The 22,076-nt window shown below is 46.3% G+C and overlaps 1 protein-coding gene across 4 annotated transcripts in view; it reads left to right on the forward strand.

The window, feature by feature from the left end:
• Positions 1–22,076, forward strand: part of fbxl17 (F-box and leucine-rich repeat protein 17) — a 373,953-nt gene that overhangs the window by 247,244 nt on the left and 104,633 nt on the right. For all 4 annotated transcript variants that reach the window (XM_055920271.1, XM_055920268.1, XM_055920267.1 and 1 more), the window contains one exon: positions 16,340–16,416. In XM_055920271.1, coding sequence (XP_055776246.1) covers positions 16,340–16,416 — 77 coding nt within the window. The remainder of the gene's footprint in view (positions 1–16,339; positions 16,417–22,076) is intronic.

The raw sequence follows: 22,076 nt of genomic DNA on the forward strand, positions 1-22,076 counted from the left end.
AGAGGATGTGAGACGAGGAGGAGGATGTCAGCGTGGTTAGTGTAATGGAAACACAACCACAGCAACAGGACACCTCTAACTATTGTTTCCCCCTGGACACACCGACTCATACACACTTATATACACCATGTCAATTACACAAATTTCAGTCCCACAAACGCATTGAAGAAACTAAAAAGTTATTGTATTTCTCTCTCTTTCTTCTCCCTCTCTCTCTCCTGTTGGAGTGCCTGTTCCAGTCTCCTTTAACACGTTCACTTGGCTATCAGGCTAATGGCATTCTGTTTTCCTCTGCCCCCTTAAGATGGCATCTTCAAGACCCGGGGAAGGGGGGGAGAGAGGGAGAGAAGACTATGCACCTTGAAGTGGGGTAAACCACGCTCTCTCCTCCTCTCCGCCCTCGTTCTCCGCCTTCCATCCTCTTTTCCCCTCTCCTGCGGGATTGCTCTTTCTTTGGCACGGGATCAAACAGCGTTCCTTGGGAAATTAATTTGGGATTCTGGTCATTGGCTGTGGAGAAGGCATTCGAGCCGGTTGACATCTGTTTTAGTGAATACCTAATGGCTGCGTGTCACCGGAGTCAAACGCTCGCTTCTCTCTCTCTCTCTGTCTCTATCTCTCTCTCTATCTCGCACGCTCTCTCTTTCTCTCTCTCCTATTATTATTTAGCCACAAGGTTCCCATTAGGGTGTTATACCCCTACTCCTCCCTCTACCCACAGGCCAAAAATTGGAATAACTGCTTAGATATTAGCTAGTGTAGCTTGTTAAGCATTCCGTTCTTTAGGAGTGTTTTATATGTAATACGTGTGCGTGCGTGCGCGTGTGTGTTTTATATGTAATACGTGTGCGTGCGTGTGTGTGTTTTATTTGTCAATTCTGTGTCAGAAGTATTGCTTAAATGGTATTTAACCAGGTCAGAAATGTAAAATAAATGTTCTCTTAAAGTAAAGCTATGAAAAGAGTAGTTTGTAAGAACAGTCTAGAATCAGTCACTCACTGCGCCTCTGCTGCCCCGGTTACCATGGCGACCGTGACCCAGACGATCTGACACAGGAAAGGGTCATTATGAGGTTAATAGGAGGTCACGAAGGGTCGTTAGTGAGGTCCTGGCAGAGTGACCTCCGTTGGAAGAGTCCAAAACCCGATGAACTAACCATTTTGAAAAGGTTTAATGAAAGCTTCAATCATGTTTCGGCAATGTGCTTTTCTCTGGACCTTGTGCAACTGCCATCCACCATTCACTTGATTCACTCTTACTCACATAATGTGTCCTCCTCCTTCTTCTATAATTTGGAGCTTTATTTTTCCTGGAAGCTCTGTTTTGGAACATGACCGAGGATGTATGTGGTGTTGATGGCGCTTGGCGTGTACATGTTGAAATGTTTTAATAGAAAACTAAATGTTGGGTAAAATGATGCCTCTGAGTGTTGTGCTGTGATCGAACATAGCTGTGGTTCGATTGAGGTGGTCTCTCTCCCTCTCTTTCTCTCTTAATCCCCCTCTTTTTCCAGCTCATCTCTCTATCCCCGCTTGCTCCCCCTTCCTTTCCCTCGTCCTCGCCTCTCTTCATGCTCCAGTCTTTCTCTCTGGCTAGGGAACTAGACGAAGAGAGACGTTTATGGACCGGCCATATGAGCAGCCCAGACCATAATACTGACCATAATACCTGATCTCCATCCAGATGGGGGGTGCGTGTGGTGTGTTTCGCGCCTCCCTCTCTTTCTCTCTGCGTAATGGAAGCTCAGGAGTCAGCTCTTTTCATTCTGACCCATACAGAACTTGTTCTGATTTGGCAAAGTCCGCACACTTTCATGGCAGTAACTGTATTGAATTGGTATGGCACAGCAGGCACGTGACGACCCCAAGGAAGGGAGTAACGACCCCAAGGAAGGAAGGAAGTGAGGAAGGATATAGGATGTAGCCAGTTGCTTGAGAATTAAATCGGTTACTTTATTATATAGCCATGTGTAGACTAGCGTCTTTCTTCTGACGTCCAACTCTTCTAGCCCATAGATCAACCTCTCCCGACCCAGTTTTCATCTGCAGCGTAGCGGGAAAAACTGCTGTTTAATGAACCAGCATCCGTCTCACAGCGCCCCCAGAGAAGGAACATTCATAGTGATTGTTTGCGCACGTCAGACACGTATTTCCTGTAATTAAAGCCACCCAGCGCAATTGAAGTGTCTGCACTCTGTCATAGTAGTGGGGAAATTGCACGCCACAATATGACTTGTTTCTCCGTCCCCCAGAATTTGTAGTTGTTTTTTTCCCACAATCCCTCTCTCTTTCTCCACCTCATCATATATATTAGTTCAATGAGCACCCTCCAATTTTTGCCATTGGGCTGAACATGAACACAGCAGTAATATTGTTCTTACTTATGTCTCTCTCTCTCTCTCTCTCTCTCTGTCTCTGTCTCTGTCTCTCTCTCTCTCTCTCTCTCTGTCTCTGTCTCTGTGTGTGTGTGTCTGAGAGAGTGTTGGTTAGTGCTCATTAAAGCAGATGGCCTTAATCAGAAGTATGTAGCAATTAGCAGTGCATCAGCGGGCGGAGTGTATGTTGTGGCAGCAGGACAGTGGGTGGTACTGTAAACACAGTGACACCTCTCACACCGGAGATAGGTCAGACTAAAGTGAAGTATAGGTTCCCCCAGCGGAGATGGATGTGCTGCTGGAGGACTGTAAACAAAGAAACGTTGAAAGTATAGCGAAGCTCAAGAGTTGTATGCCTGTGTGGGAGTGTTGTTGACAGTTTTCCTCTGAGGCCAACGTTGGAAAGCTGTGGTTTACAGTTTATGTCGGTAAACAGTCCATTGACGCCAGAAATTAGACTTTGCTGTCACTTTCAGACGTTGAACGAGTGTTGGTAACTTCTTTTGTTGTTCGTTCTACGCTGAGGGGGTTTGACTTCATCTAGAATTCGTATCTCCCCAGTCCCAAAGAAGAGTAAACAAGAAACAGAAATAAGACTTCTGTGACGTAGGATTCCCTTTACAGCCTGTTTATCATGGACAAACATTGCACTGTCCGTCTCACATCTGAACACAAACACACACCCACCCACACACCATTCCCTCAGGGCTTATCACTGTCTGCTACGGGCACTGCCCAACCACTCCTGAGACCCGGGTGAGAGAGGTGTGAGGGGGTGCGGAAGGATGGTGTCGCTTCACAGAACCACAGTGTGTGTTTACTGCTGTGATTGTATCGGACCTGCTTTTCCACAGGGAAGTGATTTAGACAGGAGGGATCAACAGTAAACTTTCAGAGGAGGAGACAGGCGAGGCAGCAGTTAGTTATCCGCTTTTTATCTGTCAACTCTGTTTTCATTTCATTTTCTTTGTGAAACCCAGGTAGTTTATTTCGGTAGTGAAGTGTGGCGGATTCTCAGTTTAGGGAAACATGCAGTGTTGAAAAGGTATGAATGAAGAGCACAAAACACTGCCAACATTTTGAAGACCTTGTCATCAGTTAATAACAAGGGTTAGGGCTAACCGTGACAAGGACATCCAATCATATTGATACTCTTCCCCAGTATCATGGGATGAGGTTTGAAAATGTCCTCACCCTCTCTGCTTCTTTGGCTAACTGTGTGTGTCTCTACTCTCAGATGTAGTGGCTGTCCGTCGCCCCCAGCCAATCGTCTCGCACACGGAGGTTGCCTCCCCAATGACACCCTATTCCCTTATACGGTGCACTAGTTTTGACCAGGGCCCACGGGGCTCTGGTCAAAAGTTGCACACTATATAGGGAATGGGCCCCGGTCAAAAGTAGTGCTCTATATAGGGAATAGGGTGCCATTTGGGATGCACAAATCCTGCTGGGAGCAGAGAGGATGATGGGCATTTATGTGCTCACTTATGACCCCATGGGCTCAGCTCTGAGCAGGCCTGATGACAGGGTCTGGAATCACCGCGGCCATATTCCAACATGATAAACGACCCCGCTCAACACCAAAGGAATGTGAATCTCATTTTAACGATGGGTAATGGATCTAGAGCTAGGCATACAGGCGTCCAGCCAACCAGGTCCTAATTTCTCCAACAGACCCCCTCTCTCTGTATGGACTTCCCAAGGATCCCGGCTAGCACTAACCCTCTGTTATTGGCCTGTGATAACATCCACAGAGAGGCTGAATAAAACACAAACACAGGTTTAGAGAGAAACAGATACATATTTGTATTGATGGTGAATGTAACCCGTCTCACAGCGTACATACAATACGTTTGTACATGATTGCGTTTGTGTGTGGTATTGACAAAGAAATGTAGAGGGAAACATGTCTTTGTTAAAGTGTCTTTGATTTGTAGTTGTCCTCAAAAGTCCACACAGGTGCAAATATACAAAAGCACTCAAAGTGCAAGACTGCTCCTTTTCAATAGGAATTTATAATCATGGATTTACGAGTCTATGTAATGTAAAAAATAAAAGAAGCCTTTTGTGAACTAACACTCGTACTTGACTCTTTTTCCTCATACTAGCTCTGATTTGGCTGATAGCTAGTGTATTCAGGAAAATTGTACTTACTGTGATATGTGGTTGTCCCACCTAGCTATCTTAAGGTGAATGCACTAACTGTAAGTCACTCTGGATGAGAGCGTCTGCTAAATGACTCAAATGTAAAGGCCAAATAATAATCCAACCTATTGCTGATAGTTATCTTGTAGTCCATCTCAATCTTGGCTTTTTCTCAATCACAAAGAGAGAAAGAATAACATGCGAGAAACCATACAGTACTATGGTTATTATATAGTTATTGTGATGGCACAGAGCAGGCATTTGCAGTAACAATGACTATATCACTATCTTTTTTACTGGCAATCTATGTAGCCTGTATTATCCCATCTCCGCCTTCGATGTTGAGGACTAGTTTCCCATTAAATGACTCCCAGGGGTATATTGGCTTTTTTACATCCAGTTCTATTAGTCCTATGAAAAGAAAGTCTTCAAGTTTTTGTCAACAGAATTTCTGAAACTCAATGTTGAAAGTAGTCTGAGACAGAGAGGTAGAGGTTTATAGGAAAATATCAAATGTTTTTACGACAAGAATCATTTCGAGAAAGCGGTTTCTTCAGAAGTATAAAATCCGGTCCTCCCGTCCCCTCCCTTCCTCCCACGCTCTGCCCCTCCATTTCATTAAGCCTAAAGACGGCTACAGAGCGTCGACGTCTCTCCGCCACCTTCTTTTATGCTTTCGCCCTTTTCCAGACCTTGAACCGCTTTTCTTTAGACATTTCATGCTTTACTCTCTTTTCTTTCTCTCCACCTCTAGAATCATCCATTTCTATTTTCCTGCTGCTTTTGTCCCGCTAGGCAGCCATGTAATTGCTGGGCGTGTGATAAAACGCGGCTACGTCCGCGCGCGCGTGCAAGGCTACGGTATTGTATGTACCTAGAGCCATTCTCCTGGCTGCCTCCTTTATCTCTCTCTCCCATTGTGGCTCGCTGCTAAAGAGATGCGCTACACATGTCTGTTGGCTGACTGTCTGCAGGCTTTGTGATAGTAGGGAGCGCAAGTCCTCAACTATTGTTGCTATTATTTCTCAGTCTGGGTTCTCTGGTCGCACTGTGAAGGAGTAGATTAGCTCCACTTTGATACTAACACACACGCGCGCACTCTTTCTTTCCTTCCTTCCCGCCGTCTCTTGTGCTAAGCCCTGCTGTAGATTTCTGGGTGTGTCTGGGCCCAGTAAAAGTCCTGAGTAGACATGTTTCCATTAGGGGGTTAAGCCTGTGTATTTGGAAGGCCCCCATGTTCCACTGATGTAGTTCCACAGACAGCGTTTTCCCGGGGACTCCTTTTTATGACGGACGTCTACAAGTTATTACGTCAATAAGGATCGTATGTGGGACTGACTGCTACTACCACAAGGGCCCAGACTTGTACTGTAAACGGATCAGTACAGCCACTGTTCATGTGCTGGTGAAAAAAAATACATGTAAATAATGACTTGAGGATGTTAAACTACTGTAACGACCTTGTTGATCGACGGTCTGAAACAACGTCACCTACTAAACCGTTCCGTTTTTCAGTGCGGGTAATTCACACGGGCCTCTTAGCTGAAGCTGTGAGTTTTGTATTAAACGGAGAGTGGTTTTCTTTTTCTCTAAGCAGGTATCGAAGTCGTATTACCGAGCCGTGAACAGGCAGCAGTGTTACAGCGCGGACAAAGCTTTGGGTAGCACGCTCGGCTCCTCAGAGAGTGAAGGTACCGCACAGATAAAAGCACTTTCTATACACGCACACGTACCGCTCGGACAAAAACACTTTTCTCCCTGGAAATTGACGGCAGTCCAAGTCAGAGTGGTAGTCTTCTATTGCTCTCTTTGTGATTTCAAACGCCGGCCACGGTTGACAAAAGTGCATGCTCGGAGCTGCTCTGCATCCATTTTAAAAAATGGCTCTGAAAGCCCAATTATACACTTTATATGACTGGAGACATTAGTAGATTTTTTTTTTATTACGACAAATGACATGTCTCTGCTAACACTGACAAAAAGATCAATAAAAAAACGACATTGTCTTTTTATAATAGGTCTACGAGAAGGGGACACACAAATAGAATATGGAGGAGGAGGAAATGATTGTCCAAAAACTAACTTTCAAGTTGTAGTGACCCAACAATGATAGAGCGTGAATATGCGAGGTGTGCACTCACCGGTGATATGGCCGATTCTCTCCGCCTGGTGCTATTAAGATAAGCTATTTGTTCGTTCAAATAAGTAGAGAATTTTTTTAACTTAAAGACAAATTAGCTAATTAGGCTATATAATTTTGGCAATTTATACTATCACCCGTAGGAGAAAAGTTGACCTATTCTATTGGTCTGCTTGTCGAGAAAGGCATAGCCCAAATTGACTCTGGGACAGTTGTGGGACGATAAATCCCAAATCCATACAACCTGTGGGCCTAGGCTACATAAAAAATAAAATAAATACTTTTAAAAGAAATTAGTCTGAAGCAACAGATCAGAACATTATGCAATGCGCCCAAGGCAGTAGGCTACATGCGAATGTGCATTTCGCTCCCGGACAAATTAAAGAAAGTTGAAAACAAATAGAACATGAGAGAAATAGGCTACTGGTTTCAATGGCATATGGAAGTCTATGAAATAATTCTGGTCGGATTTTGCCTAGGCTGCTTTAAAGCAAGGTCAAACATGCCACATAATATGTATTGAAACGCTCAGGTTCCAAACAATTAAGGAGCTCTTGAGTGGCGCAGCGGTCTAAGGCACTGCATCTTAGTGCTAGAGGCGTCTCTACAGACCCTGGTTCGATTTCAGGCTGTATCACATCCGGACGTGATTGGGAGTCCCATAGGGCGGGCCCAGCGTCGTCCGTGTTAGGGTTTGGCCGGGGTAAGCAGTCATTGTAAATAAGAATTTGTTCTTAACTGACTTAATTCCATAGTTAAATAAATACAAATTTAAACTACATTATGTTACAGCCTTATTCTAAAATGGTTTAAATAAAACAATTTCCTCATTAATCTGCATACAATACCCCATAATGACAAAGCGAAAACAGTTTTTTTTAAAGTGTTTGCAAATGTAAATAAGTATTCAGACCCTTTGCTATGAGACTCAGGTGCATCCTGTTTACATAGATCATCCTTGAGATGTTTCTACAACTTGATTGGAGTCCACCTGTGGTAAATTCAATTGATTGGACATTATTTGGAAAGGCACATGCCTATCTATATAAGGTCCCACAGTTGACAGTTTTTGTCAGAGCAAAAACCAAGCCATGAGGTCGAAGGAATTGTCCGTAGAACTCCGAGCCAGGATTGTGTCGAGGCACAGATCTGGGAAGGGGTACCAAAACATTTCTGCAGCTTTGAAGGTCCCCAAGAACGCAGTGACCCCCATCATTCTTAAATGGAAGACGTTTGGAACCACCAAGACTCTTCCTAGAGCTGGCAACCTGGCCAAACTGAGCAATCGGGAGAGAAGAGCCTTGATCAGGGAGGTTACCAAAAACGTGATGGTCACTCTGGTCACTCTGACAGAGCTGGGAGATGGGTGACCCTTCCAGAAGGACAACCATCTCTGCAGCACTCCACTAAATCAGGCCTTTATGGTCGTGTGGCCAGACAGAAGCCACTCCTTAGTAAAATGCACATGACAGCCCACTTGGAGTTTTCCAAAAGGCACCTATAGACTCTCAGACCAGTGTGATGGCTGCGTGGTCCCATGGTGTTTATACTTGCGTACTATTGTTTGTACAGATGAACGTGGTACCTTCAGGCATTTGGAAATTGCTCCCAAGGACGAACCAGACTTGTGGAGGTCTGCAATTTTTTCTCTGAGGTCTTGGCTGATTTCTTTTGATTTTCCCGTGATGTCAAGCAAAGAGGCACTGAGGTTGAAGGTAGGCCTTGAAATACCTCCACAGGTACACCTCCAATTGACTCAAATTATGTCAATTAGCCTATCAGAAGATTCAAAAGCCATGACATCGTTTCTGGAATTTTCCAAGCTGTTTAAAAGGCACAGTCAAATTAGTGTATGTAAACTTCTGACACACTGGAATTGTGAATTATAAGTGAAATAATCTGTCTGTAAACAATTGTGTAAAAAATTACTTGTCACGCACAAAGTAGATGTTTTAACCGACTTGCCAAAACTATAGTTTGTTAACAAGAAATTTGTGGAGTGGTTGAAAAAACGAGTTTTAATGACTCCAATCTAAGTGTATGTAAACTTCCGACTTCAACTGTGCCAAGCTTGTAGCGTAATACCCAAGTAGACTTGAGGCTGTAATCGCTGCCAAAGGTGCTTCAACAAAGTACTGAGTAAAGGGTTTGAATACTTTTTTTTATATATACATTTGCAAAAATTTCTCTACCTGTTTTTGCTTTGTCATTATGGATTATTGTGTGTAGATTGATGGGGGGGGGGGACTATTTAATCTATTTCATAATAAGACTGTAACATAACAAAATGTGGAAAAAGTTAAGGGGTCTGAATACTTCCCGAATGCACCGTATGTTTTCAAAACGCATACTGCTTCCAGCTTATTGCAAAATGTTGTGTGATGCGCTGCTGCCTTCCGCTGCATCTGCATTTGAATGGGGAATGGGAAGACCACTTCAATTACCAGTTGAGAAATTTAAAATAGTAACTCTTTTTAATCGTGGCCCAAAAACTGATTTTAACACACGACTGCATTTACAATTGTTGCACATTGATTGTGCTTATAAAAGTGTTGTCTGACAGATTTTCCACTCAAAGGCTCAATATCGGTTTGTTGTGAAAAATACATAACGAGTATAGTCTGCTAAATGACTTAAATGTAAATGTAAATGAGTATACACACGCACTAATTCCACAAAATGTTGCAAATTACCCATAGACCAATTGTAATTAACACTATGGGAGATAGAGAGCTGGTCTCAAGTGCAGGGCGCAGCAGGTGTTTATTTGTGATGGACCACGGGACGAGGCAGGTAGCTGGGTACAGGGGCAGGCAGAAGGTCACACACAGGGGGTCCAAAAAGGCAACAGTACAGGAAGGGAAAAGTCTAGAAATGTCGTCTGCGAGATCAGGCAATAGGTTGATAACAGGAAATCCGATATGCTAAAGTACAGGCATGGAGTAGGCAAAAGGCGTCGTTAGTGAGGCAGGCAAAAACTATCGTACACGGGAGGATTTAAATTACTGGAAAAACTGAGCTCCGAATAGAAGTGTGTCACAAAACAAACAACCTCACAATGATGGGGTGCAAAGAACTGAAGTAAATAGTGTGTGATATTGACATACAGGTGTGTGAACAGGTGATCAGATTTCAGGTGATTGGGATCTGGAGAATGAGCTGCGTTCAGGGGATCTACGTGTTTGAGAGTGAGTTGGAAGCAGACGTTACACCAATAAGCATGACCGGTCAATTGTATTTACATCAACTGGTATTTCCTTCAATGAATAGGCTAAAAAGCATTATTTCGCAATGGGATTTTTTTGTTTGTACAATATAATACAATATAATTTTTTTTAAACAAATTTAACGACTAAAGGCCGGCTATTATCGGCTAATGGAAACCCTTGTGTGTGTTTCTGTGTTTGCGTGTTCTGTGCTGTGCTGATTTACCTCTGTGTGTGAGGAGACGGTTGTATAATTGTTTACCTAGCTCCATGTGACAGTGTGGTGACAGGGAGTCAAAACACTCTGGCCCCCAGGGAGACACCACCAGGCACATCTCGTGCCCTCTCTTGCATGCTCTCTCTTGTATCGCTCTCTTCTCGCTCGCGCTCTCTCTCGCTCTCACTCTCTGTCTGTCTCACTTCTCTTGCTCTCTCCACCTCTCGCCTTCTCTCTTTACTTTCTTTCTCTCTCTCCTCTCTGTACAGTAGTGTCATACACAGAGCTGTTCTGTTTTGTTAGGTGTTTATTGTTTTGCCTCCAGTTAATTGATGTAGTTTCCCATTCTCATTCTCTTTGCTCATCTCCTCTGTTGTCACTTGTTCATCACTTCTTTCTCACTCGTTCTCTTTTTATTTCTACCTCTCTCCCTCTTCATTCTATGCCACTCACACTAATCACTCAGCTGTATAGTAGTTTTGTTGTCATAGCAACTCCTTTGTTGTCATAGTAACTCCCCTTGTTGGCTATTGAGGGTTGAGCCAGTAGTGGGTAGCGACAGGTAGTCGAACAATGAGTGCTGGACACTAATTGGCCCATCATATTCCTCGATACAAATGTAGGAACACCTATGAAGCATTTATCGCTTTACCTTACTGGACAAAAAGATCAATGCTCAAACAAGTACAGAAGAAAACATGAATACAAGAGTCAACCACTTATGAGTTCAGAAACATATATTCCTACACACTGTCCAGTCCTAAGTGAAGCCATAGTAATGTCTGTACATCTGCCATCATCATTCTGACCCCACCAGCAGCAGCAGCATTGCTCCTGGCACTAGGACTACTGGTACATTTCTATATTGTAGCATAGAGATATTTTGCATACTAAGCCCCTCTTCCATGTGAGTGTGTGTTACTATCTCTCTCTGTATTCTAGTGGGCACACTCCGCCAGGGCCTTTTTGTCATGGTAGCTCTACATGATTGAAAGAGAGTGGATCACTAATTCATGTCAGCTGAGCGCGGGACATGAGCATGGGGGAACCAAGGGTAGGCAGGTGCTTGTTGCTTCTCAATCAGGGGGAATTCTTTAATGTGACACACACTGTGTCGTCTTCCTCCTTAGATCCTCTCCTCTCTTCTACTCTTCATCGCCTCTCATCCCAGCTGGGTCTCATGAAAGTCCTCTCCGGCTCACTGTCTCACTTATTTGCCTCTATCAATCTCTCGTGCTATCGCTCACTCCCTCCCTCAATTTCTCTCTCCCCCTCTACCCCTCTCTCTCTCTCTTTGCATTTCTCTCCCTCTGCCTCTCTCTCTCTCTCTCTCTCTCTCTCTCTCTCTCTCTCTCTGCATTTCTCTCCCTCTGCCTCTCTGTTTCTCTCTCTCTCTCTGCATTTCTCTCCCTTTCCCCTTATCCCCCCGTCTCTGATGTTGGCTCTAATTGGGTTTGGCCTGACCCCAGAGATCAGGGCACACCGTAACAAGCTCTCGGAGGAACCATCACTCTCCTCCCTCATCCCTCCATCCGTTACCCCTCTATCTCTGCTCAATGTGCTCATTTGTCAGCCTGGATGGTCACTAATGCTGCAGCACTAATATACTCCACGGAGAATGATGATCCATGGGACTTAATGGTTCTTCTGTCTCAGCGCCCCAGTTTGACTGGTGCGTCAGTTTGACCAGTTGGCTCTACTTCGCACGTGTGATGAGATCTGAGTAGGTCTTTTCCGTTTTCTCTACTGTGACCACCACAGCTAGAGTGCGGCGTCTCAGGTTCCCCGTTTTGTCCAGAACGGCGCCACGTTTTCGCAGAATAACAGAATTAGTGGAGCTGTGTGCATTTGAACTCGTACAAGACAAACATTTACAGTTTAGAATGAACCGGTAACGGGTTTAGAGTGGCCTATTTAGAATGGCCGCATGTCTATTAGAGTGGATGGTTCACGGTCTGGACTGCGTATCAGGTCACCTCAGCTGTGGGGGAGAGGGGTTTGCAGGGATATGGAAACAGCATTAGTTGTGTGGAGAGCGAGGTACTGCCGCCTGATGGTCTAACAATGGTCCTCAATGATCTTTTTATGGGCGCCACTGAAACACATCAAACTGCAGTAAATTTACAGGACTGTTTTTCCTCCATTTGGATAATCGTCTTCAGTGGAAATGGAAAGAGAGGTTGGATGCGAGGGAGAGGAGACGGGAGGGAGAGGGACAATGCAATATAAAAGGTTATCTATCTATGTGGATTCAGACCAGTGAACTCAAGCTAATGGGGTAGGGTACATGTTGGGAGGCAGATTCACTCAATACAGCGGAAATAGACCCATGTACCCATTCTTGTTGCTACTGTCACATACTTTTCTTATTGGCTTTTATCTTTGAGTCTTCCGCTGCAAATGTGTCACACTACAAGGTGTGATACATGAGAATACTTATCCATGTTGTGTTTCATATGCGAGAGCATATTTATCATATCACATAAGAACTGGAGAATCACACATGCGGATGGAAAAGATGGGCCCGGTAAATGCGATTTGTCTCAGTTCAACTGGAAATGTGTTGTGTTGACTCTCAGTGAAATCGTGTAACCCAAATAGCGCCCTATTCCCTACAGTATACTACATGGGCACTGGTCAAAAGTGGTACACTATCGGGGATAGGGTGCCATTTGGGACCGAAGCCATGGAACAATGGAATAGTTTTCTGCTTGTGATCCTGATTCTCTGGAGGGAGTGTGTGACATGAGGTGTTTGTTATGATGGGGATTGAAGGTTCTATCCTGTGATACTGTTCTAGTCCTTCCTGTTGTCACAGGGTACCACTGTTCAACATGTCATCACATTGTCACAAAAATCATTGACTTGGAAAACACGAGTATTATTCAGATTAGGTCTGGTAGTCATAAAGCTTTACACAATTACGTCAGATCTTTTCACATGAGATATTCTTCAAAAGACCAATATCTGATGTGAAAAGATCTGATGTAATTGGTCAAAAGATCAGAATTGGGCTGCCTGTGTAAACACAGCCTAAAGCCCAATTCAAACGAAAAGCATTTGGAAATAGAATGCATTTGACTGAATGACAGAGAAAAGACAGGCTTCGAGCGTCAACAGTATCTACAGCGTCATACTGTAGCTTATGAAATTAGAAAGCAAGTCTATTTTTCTGGCGTCTACGTGGAGCAATACTGGTAAAGGAAGCAGATAAAATGTGAGGGTCGTTTGTAGAAAAGGAATTAGTTTGATTGTTCAAATCAAATTTTATTGGTCACATACACATATTTAGCAGATGTTATTGCGGGTTTAGCGAAATGCTTGTGTTCCTAGCTCCAACAGTGCAGTAATATCTAACAATTCACAAAAATACACACAAATCTAAAGTAAAAGAATAGAGTTAAGAAATAGATAAATAATAGGACGAGCTGTCGGAGTGGCATTGACTAAAATACAGTAGAATAGAATACAGTATATACATATGGAATGAGTAAAGCAGTATGTAAACCTAATTAAAGTGATGAGTGTTCCATTATTAAAATGACTATGTCTATAGGTCAGCAGCCTCTAAGGTGCAGGGTTGATTAACCGGGTGGTAGCCAGCTAGTGATGGCTATTTAACAGTCTGACGGCCTTGAGATAGAAGCTGTTTTTCAGTCTCGTTCCCAGCTTTGATGCACCTGTACTGACCTCGCCTTCTGGATGATAGCGGGGTGAACAGCTAGTGGCTCGGGTGGTTGTTGTCCCTGATGATCTTTTTGGCCTTCCTGTGACATCAGGTGCTGTAGGTGTCCTGGAGGGCAGGTAGTTTGCCCGCGGTGATGCGTTGTGCAGACCTCACTACTCTCTGGAGAGCCCTGCGGTTGCGGGCAGTGAAGTTGCCGTACCAGGCGGTGATACAGCCCGACAGGATGCTCTCAATTGTGCGTCTGTAAAAGTTTGTGAGGGTTTTAGGCGCCAAGCCGAATTTCTTCAGCCTCCTGAGGTTGAAGAGACGCTGTTGCGCCTTCTTCAAAACACTGTCTGTGTTGGCAGACCATTTCAGATCGTCGGTGATGTGAAGCTTTCCACCTTCTCCACTGCAGTCCCGTCGATGTGCATAGGGGCCTGCTCTCTCTGAAGTCCACGATCAGCTCCTTTGTTTTGTTGATGTTGAGGGAGAGGTTATTTTCCTGGCACCACTCCGCCAGGGCCCTCACCTCCTCTCTGTAGGCTGTCTCGTCATTGTTGGTAATCAGGCCTACAACTGTTGTGTCGTCTGCACACTTGATGATTGAGTCAGAGGTGTGCGTGGCCATGCAGTCATGGGTGAACAGGGAGTACAGGAGGGCGCGGCCCGTCAGGAAGTTCAGGACCCAGTTGCACAGGGAGGGGTTCAGACCAAGGGGCCCGAGCTAAATGAGGCGCTTGGAGGGTACTATGGTGTTGAATGCTGAGCTATAGTTAATGAACAGCATTCTTACATAGGTGTTCCTCTTGTCCAGATGGTATAGGGCAGTGCGATGGTGATTGTGTCATCCGTGGATCTGTTGGCGCCGTATGCAAATTGTAGTGGGTCTAGGATGTCAGGTAAGGTAGAGGTGATATGATCCTTGACTAGTCTCTCAAAGCACTTCACGATGACAGAAGTGGGTGCTACGGGGCGATAGTCATTTAGTTCAGTTACATTTGCTTTCTTGGCTACAGGAACAATGGTGGACATCTTGAAGCAAGTGGGGGCAGCAGACTGGGATAGGGAGAGAATGAATATGTCTGTTAACACTCCAGCCAGCTGGTCTGCGCATGCTCTGAGGACGTGGCTAGGGATATCGTCTGGTCCTGCAGCCTTGCAAGGGTCAACACGCTTAAATGTCTTCCTCACGTCGGCCACAGAGAACGAAAGCCCACAGTCCTTGGGAGCGGGCCGCGTCGGTGGCACTGTGTTATCCTCAAAGCGGCCGAAGAAGGTGTTTAGCTTGTCCGGGAGCAAGACGTCGGTGTCTGCGACATGGCTGGTTTTCCCTCTGTAATCCGTGTTTGTCTGTAGACCCTGCCACATGCGTACCTGTGTTACGATCTTCCCTATGCTAAGTAGACTCAAGACGTAGTTTTAAATGTATTGGGCTGTAAGGTAAGGTTTATCAGTCAAATAGGTTACGTGTTTGAAACAATTCGCAGTCTACCTGTGTTTATTTCGATCGTAGGCATATAGCCGAGGCAGGTTACGTCCGGAAAACTCGAGGACTCCGGTTTCAAAAGAGAATAATGTTGTATGTAGAAGAGAGAGACTTGGTTGTTTGTAAACAACTCGCGATTATTAGCTACAACGTCCTCCTGAGCTAGCAAAGCAAGGTGAGTCGAAGGTGAGTCAAAAAGGAACCCGCAACATTAACTCCCAGGACCTACATAACAACTGTTTATTGTGGATTTTCGTGACAGTTACGTTGGCATACGCTACGCAGTGTGTGTGAATTGACGCTGGCTACTCTAACATGCACCTTTCATGCCATTGACGGGCGTCTCTCTGTGATTACGGCTTAAAAGACTTCACTCAGAGATGCTTTTATGAATACTGGCCCAGAACTTGAAAGGCCCAGCGCTCAGCTGTAGGAGACAGTGGCGCGTCATACTATCCCACTTTAACTTCATGGGAAAGCCCCCGTGTGCATTTGACGAAATGAAATATGCAGCATAATCCGGGACAAAAACATCAGAGGGTTTTGCTGAAGGTTAATGGGTCAAACGCATTGATCAAACCAGTGTTGCTAACCCTCGCCTCATTAGAACCATTTACAGAAAATCATCTGAAACGGCTTCTCTGATCTTCCTCCGGCCTCCCCTGGAGTGCGCGCACAGACGTACGTGCACGCACACATACACAGGGGGGGGGGGGGGGGGGGTCTCTACTAGGGTCCCAGGGAGAGAGAATGGGCCGAATGCAGATATTCCACCACTGAGCTCCTTTGAAGTGTAAAAACAGACACGGACACACACCCTCCCCGTCCGCTGCGTTATCGTAGGCCTTGGTCTGTGGGCTCTAATAAGAGCAGATCATGGTTAATTATTGATCAGTGTAAGTGTTAGGAGAAGCACACAGTGAAATGTATGAACAGATATGTCCCTGGAGCTGTCATGGTTAACCTATAGTGGGGGAATACAGCCTGCCGTGAGTGTGTGCGTGCGTAGAAGTCGTACGCATCGAGCTAGACCCTGTGTGTTATGAAAACTCTTCGGGTGATCCGGAGCTTTCCTCTCATTTCTCTGTCTCTTCCTCCCAGGTGTGTGGAGATCATCGCCAAGGAGGGGAGGAGTCTCAAAGAACTCTACCTGGTCTCCTGCAAGATCACAGACCACGGTAAAAATGGCATTCTACATGCTATATTTCTATAACCAACGTTATGAACAGTCTGACAGACAGCGTTTGTGTGTGTGTGTGTGTGTGGGTGTGGGTGTGGGCGTGGGCGTGCCCGCCCGCCCTGCAGGGCTTTCAGTGAGGAACCTCCGTTTTAGTTGACCTCAGAAAGTTGACTGTGTCTCTCTTCCTCTGGGCTCTGTCCTTTCTCACCCCTTTCACCTCTACTGTCATCATCTAAACACCTCATCTATAATCCACACATACTGGATCTGTTCTCAAATCAGTCTGAACCTCTCTCCTCTGGAAGAATAGTAATACTCAAACCCGGTACAGTAATAGTTTATAAAACATGTTTGCCTGTCCAGACCTTGTTCGTGTGGACGTTCCCAATGCAAACTCACATTACTTATATATTGGTATGTTTCCCCCCAGAGTAAGATCCTATGGTGTCTTAGCCTGGTCTGTGGTAGTCAGGGAAACACTGTGCTCATGTCTTGAATCGTTCAGGGGTTCCACTGCCATGTGTTTCCCCTCTAGCTGACCCATAGTGAGTGTAATCACTGGACCACTCCCCTTCAGAGTCTCTGTGTTCATACTGGAGCTGAACCGTGGACCGACCACTTGATAAATTACCACAATAGTACATTAGCACTCTCTCTCTCTCTCTCTCTGTCTCTCTGTGTTTGCAACACTCACTACCGGGTTCCAAACTGCCTCTGGAAGCAACGTCAGCACAATAACTTGTTTTTTGGGAGCTTCGTGAAATGGGTTTCCATGGCCGGGCAGCTGCACACAATTCTAAGATCAACATACAAAATGGCGAGCGTCGGCTGGAGCGGTGTAAAGCTCGCCACCATTGGACTCTGGAGCAGTCGATACGCCTTCTCTGGAGTGATGAATCTCGATTCACCATCTGGCACTCCGACAGACCAATATGAGTTTGGCGGATGCCAGGAGAACGCTATTTGCCAGTATGCATAGTGTCAACTGTAAGGTTTGATGGACGAGGTATAATGTTCTGGGGCTGTTTTTCATGCTTTGGGCTAGGCCCCTTAGTTCTAGTGAAGGGAAATCTTAACACTACAGCATACAATGCCATTCTAACTTTGGCAACAGTTTGGGAAAGGCCCTTTACTGTTTCAGCATGACAATGCCCCCGTGCACAAAGTAAAGTCCTTACGGAAATGGTTTTGGTGTGGAAGAACTTGACAGACCTGCACAGAGGCCTGACCTCAACCCCATCGAAGACCTATGGGATGAATTGGAACAGCGACTGCGAACCAGGCCTAATCGACCAACATCAGTGCCCCGACATCACTAATGCTCTTGTGGCCGAATGGAAGCAAGTTCCCGCAGCAATGTTCCAAAATCTAGTGGAAAGCCTTCCCAGAAGAGTGGAGGCTGTTATATCAGCGAAAGGGGGGGGGGGACCAACTCCATATTAATGCCCATGATTTCGGAATGAGATCTTCACGCGAGCAGTTGTCCACATACTTTTGGTCGTGTATGTTTGTGTGCGTGGCCGACTAGAGACGCCCTCTCTCCTCTCTCCGAGATCTAATAAGAATAATGGTTGTCTTTCCTGCTCCAGCCTTTGGTAAATGCAATCAAAGCACTGAGCTTTCCATCTGCCATTCTGATCCAGTCTGTTCCGCCCGTCTCCTACTCAAATGATTCTATATTAACGGCCTCTTGAACAACATTTGAGATGTCCACAAGCCCCTTGTGATTAAGTGTTCCGTTTTCCCCCGTCATTCGCTTCCTGTGCGTTTGCTTTTTATCCGAGGGAATGGGGGAGGGAGTGATGGAGGGGGTGTAGAGAGAGAGAAAAAGAGAAGGAAGGAAAGAGCTTTTGGTAATTACACTTTAAACTTCTAATGATGATGTTCAAAACAAGTCATTTCACTTGTGATGTATCAGGTTGTAACAGCAGAGATGTAGGGGAGAGAGAAAGGGACCAATTGTATGGCACTAACCTGGCAGGATATACTAAAGTCATTTACTCTCATACCGAAAGCCACTATTAGGCCTGATAACCAAAACCTCCTGGCCTCGCTTAGTCCAACACACACACACACACAAAATACATGCTTCTAACTGTAAATCCTTGCCTTCCTTATGTTCATTGCATTGGTAAATGTCAAAAAATACAACCGCCCCCCAAAAATACAAAAGTTTAAGAAATATGTTAATATGCAGTTCACACACACACACTACACACACTCCTAACTGAAACCTCATGTTGTGGTTAAGCCCTCTTTCATGTCGCCGGGTCAGTAATTGTGTTGAGAACAGGCTAAAGCACTGCCGGGCCTGCCTGGATTTACAGCAATGACACACACTTCCCCTCTCTAACTACTCTGCTGTGAGTGACGTACACACTCTCTCTCTTTCTCTCGCTCACACACACACACACACAATGGGCTGGGCTGTGATGAGGCTGTTACTTGAGGGTTTATGAGAGTGATGTGTACCTGAGTGAGCCAGTCTTGTGATGGACGACTGCTGTGGAGGGAGCAGCGTCAGAGACTGTTGTGGAGGGAGCAGCGTCAGAGACTGTTGTGGAGGGAGCAGCGTCAGAGACTGTTGTGGAGGGAGCAGCGTCAGAGACTGTTGTGGAGGGAGCAGTGTTAGAGACTGTTGTGGAGGGAGCAGCGTTAGAGACTGTTGTGGAGGGAGCAGCGTTAGAGACTGTTGTGGAGGGAGCAGCGTTAGAGACTGTTGTGGAGGGAGCAGCGTTAGAGACTGTTGTGGAGGGAGCAGCGTTAGAGACTGTTGTGGAAGGAGCAGCGTTAGAGACTGTTGTGGAAGGAGCAGCGTTAGAGACTGTTGTGGAAGGAGCAGCGTTAGAGACTGTTGTGGAGGGAGCAGCGTTAGAGACTGTTGTGGAGGGAGCAGCGTTAGAGACTGTTGTGGAGGGAGCAGCGTTAGAGACTGTTGTGGAAGGAGCAGCGTTAGAGACTGTTGTGGAAGGAGCAGCGTTAGAGACTGTTGTGGAAGGAGCAGCGTTAGAGACTGTTGTGGAAGGAGCAGCGTTAGAGACTGTTGTGGAGGGAGCAGCGTTAGAGACTGTTGTGGAGGGAGCAGCGTTAGAGACTGTTGTGGAGGGAGCAGCGTTAGAGACTGTTGTGGAGGGAGCAGCGTTAGAGACTGTTGTGGAGGGAGCAGCGTTAGAGACTGCTGTGGAGGGAGCAGCGTTAGAGACTGCTGTGGAGGGAGCAGCGTTAGAGACTGCTGTGGAGGGAGCAGCGTTAGAGACTGCTGTGGAGGGAGCAGCGTTAGAGACTGCTGTGGAGGGAGCAGCGTTAGAGACTGTTGTGGAGGGAGCAGCGTTAGAGACTGTTGTGGAGGGAGCAGCGTTAGAGACTGCTGTGGAGGGAGCAGCGTTAGAGACTGCTGTGGAGGGAGCAGCGTTAGAGACTGCTGTGGAGGGAGCAGCGTTAGAGACTGCTGTGGAGGGAGCAGCGTTAGAGACTGCTGTGGAGGGAGCAGCGTTAGAGACTGTTGTGGAGGGAGCAGCGTTAGAGACTGTTGTGGAGGGAGCAGCGTTAGAGACTGTTGTGGAGGGAGCAGCGTTAGAGACTGTTGTGGAGGGAGCAGCGTTAGAGACTGTTGTGGAGGGAGCAGCGTTGGAGACTGTTGTGGAGGGAGCAGCGTTGGAGACTGTTGTGGAGGGAGCAGCGTTGGAGACTGTTGTGGAGGGAGCAGCGTTAGAGACTGCTGTGGAGGGAGCAGCGTTAGAGACTGTTGTGGAGGGAGCAGCGTTAGAGACTGTTGTGGAGGGAGCAGCGTTAGAGACTGCTGTGGAGGGAGCAGCGTTAGAGACTGCTGTGGAGGGAGCAGCGTTAGAGACTGCTGTGGAGGGAGCAGCGTTAGAGACTGCTGTGGAGGGAGCAGCGTTAGAGACTGCTGTGGAGGGAGCAGCGTTAGAGACTGTTGTGGAGGGAGCAGCGTTAGAGACTGTTGTGGAGGGAGCAGCGTTAGAGACTGTTGTGGAGGGAGCAGCGTTAGAGACTGTTGTGGAGGGAGCAGCGTTAGAGACTGTTGTGGAGGGAGCAGCGTTAGAGACTGTTGTGGAGGGAGCAGCGTTGGAGACTGTTGTGGAGGGAGCAGCGTTGGAGACTGTTGTGGAGGGAGCAGCGTTGGAGACTGTTGTGGAGGGAGCAGCGTTGGAGACTGTTGTGGAGGGAGCAGCGTTGGAGACTGTTGTGGAGGGAGCAGCGTTGGAGACTGTTGTGGAGGGAGCAGCGTTGGAGACTGTTGTGGAGGGAGCAGCGTTGGAGACTGTTGTGGAGGGAGCAGCGTTGGAGACTGTTGTGGAGGGAGCAGCGTTGGAGACTGTTGTGGAGGGAGCAGCGTTGGAGACTGTTGTGGAGGGAGCAGCGTTGGAGACTGTTGTGGAGGGAGCAGCGTTGGAGACTGTTGTGGAGGGAGCAGCGTTGGAGACTGTTGTGGAGGGAGCAGCGTTGGAGACTGTTGTGGAGGGAGCAGCGTTGGAGACTGTTGTGGAGGGAGCAGCGTTGGAGACTGTTGTGGAGGGAGCAGCGTTGGAGACTGTTGTGGAGGGAGCAGCGTTAGAGACTGTTGTGGAGGGAGCAGCGTTAGAGACTGTTGTGGAAGGAGCAGCGTTAGAGACTGCTGTGGAGGGAGCAGCGTTACACCATGCCCAATCTGGACACACGCAAATTGATTTTGATTTTGTCAACCGGGACAGGTCAAAAAACATTAAACATTTATGGCAATTTAGCTAGCTAGCTTGCAGTTGCTAGCTAATTTGTCCTATTTAGCTAGCTAGTTAGCTTGCTGTTGCTAGCTAATTTGTCCTATTTAGCTAGCTAGTTAGCTTGCTGTTGCTAGCTAATTTGGCCAGGGATATAAATATTGGGTTGTTATTTTACCTGAAATGCACAAGGTCCTCTACTCTGACAATTAATCCACACATAAAACGGTCAACCGAGTCGTTTCTAGTCATCTCTCCTCCTTCCAGGCTTCTTCTACTTTGGACTATATGGCGATTGGCAACTAACTTTCGGAATAAGGTATATTACCACAACCGACCTCGGTTCATATTTCAATCACCCACGTGGGTATAACCAATGAGGAGATGGCACGTGGGTATATGCTTCCAAAAATGAATGAGGAGATGGGACTTGTATCGCGTTCTGCGTCACAAATAGAGGTGACGCAGAACTTCTATTTTAGCGCCTGGCAACGCAGACGCTCGTTGGCACGCGCGAGCATTGTGGGTGCAATGATTGAATAACATGTATGTGTACATTTATTTTGCAACACTCAAGCACGCGACGCGAATGGTGTGGTCAGCATGTTAGAGACTGTTGTGGAGGGAGCAGCATTAGAGACCGTGTCAACAGGACAGAAGACATATCACGATGCAAACACCCAAACACACCTTCCCACTCCCTGTTTATCTCTGTTTCTCTCTCTCGCTCTCTCTCTCACGGTGTTTAGTGTAATCTTTGCACATGTCAGCAGACATTTGCTTCATTCCCAGCTCAGCTTTGCTGTTAACAGTCTTCTCTCTCTTTCTCTCCTTCTCTTCTTCTCTCTCTCTCCTCTTTTCTCTCTCTCCACACACACACACACACACACACACACACACACACACACACACACACACACACACACACACACACACACAC

The sequence above is a fragment of the Salvelinus fontinalis genome, chromosome 4 (genome assembly GCF_029448725.1).
Source record: "Salvelinus fontinalis isolate EN_2023a chromosome 4, ASM2944872v1, whole genome shotgun sequence".
Lineage (NCBI taxonomy): Eukaryota > Metazoa > Chordata > Actinopteri > Salmoniformes > Salmonidae > Salvelinus > Salvelinus fontinalis.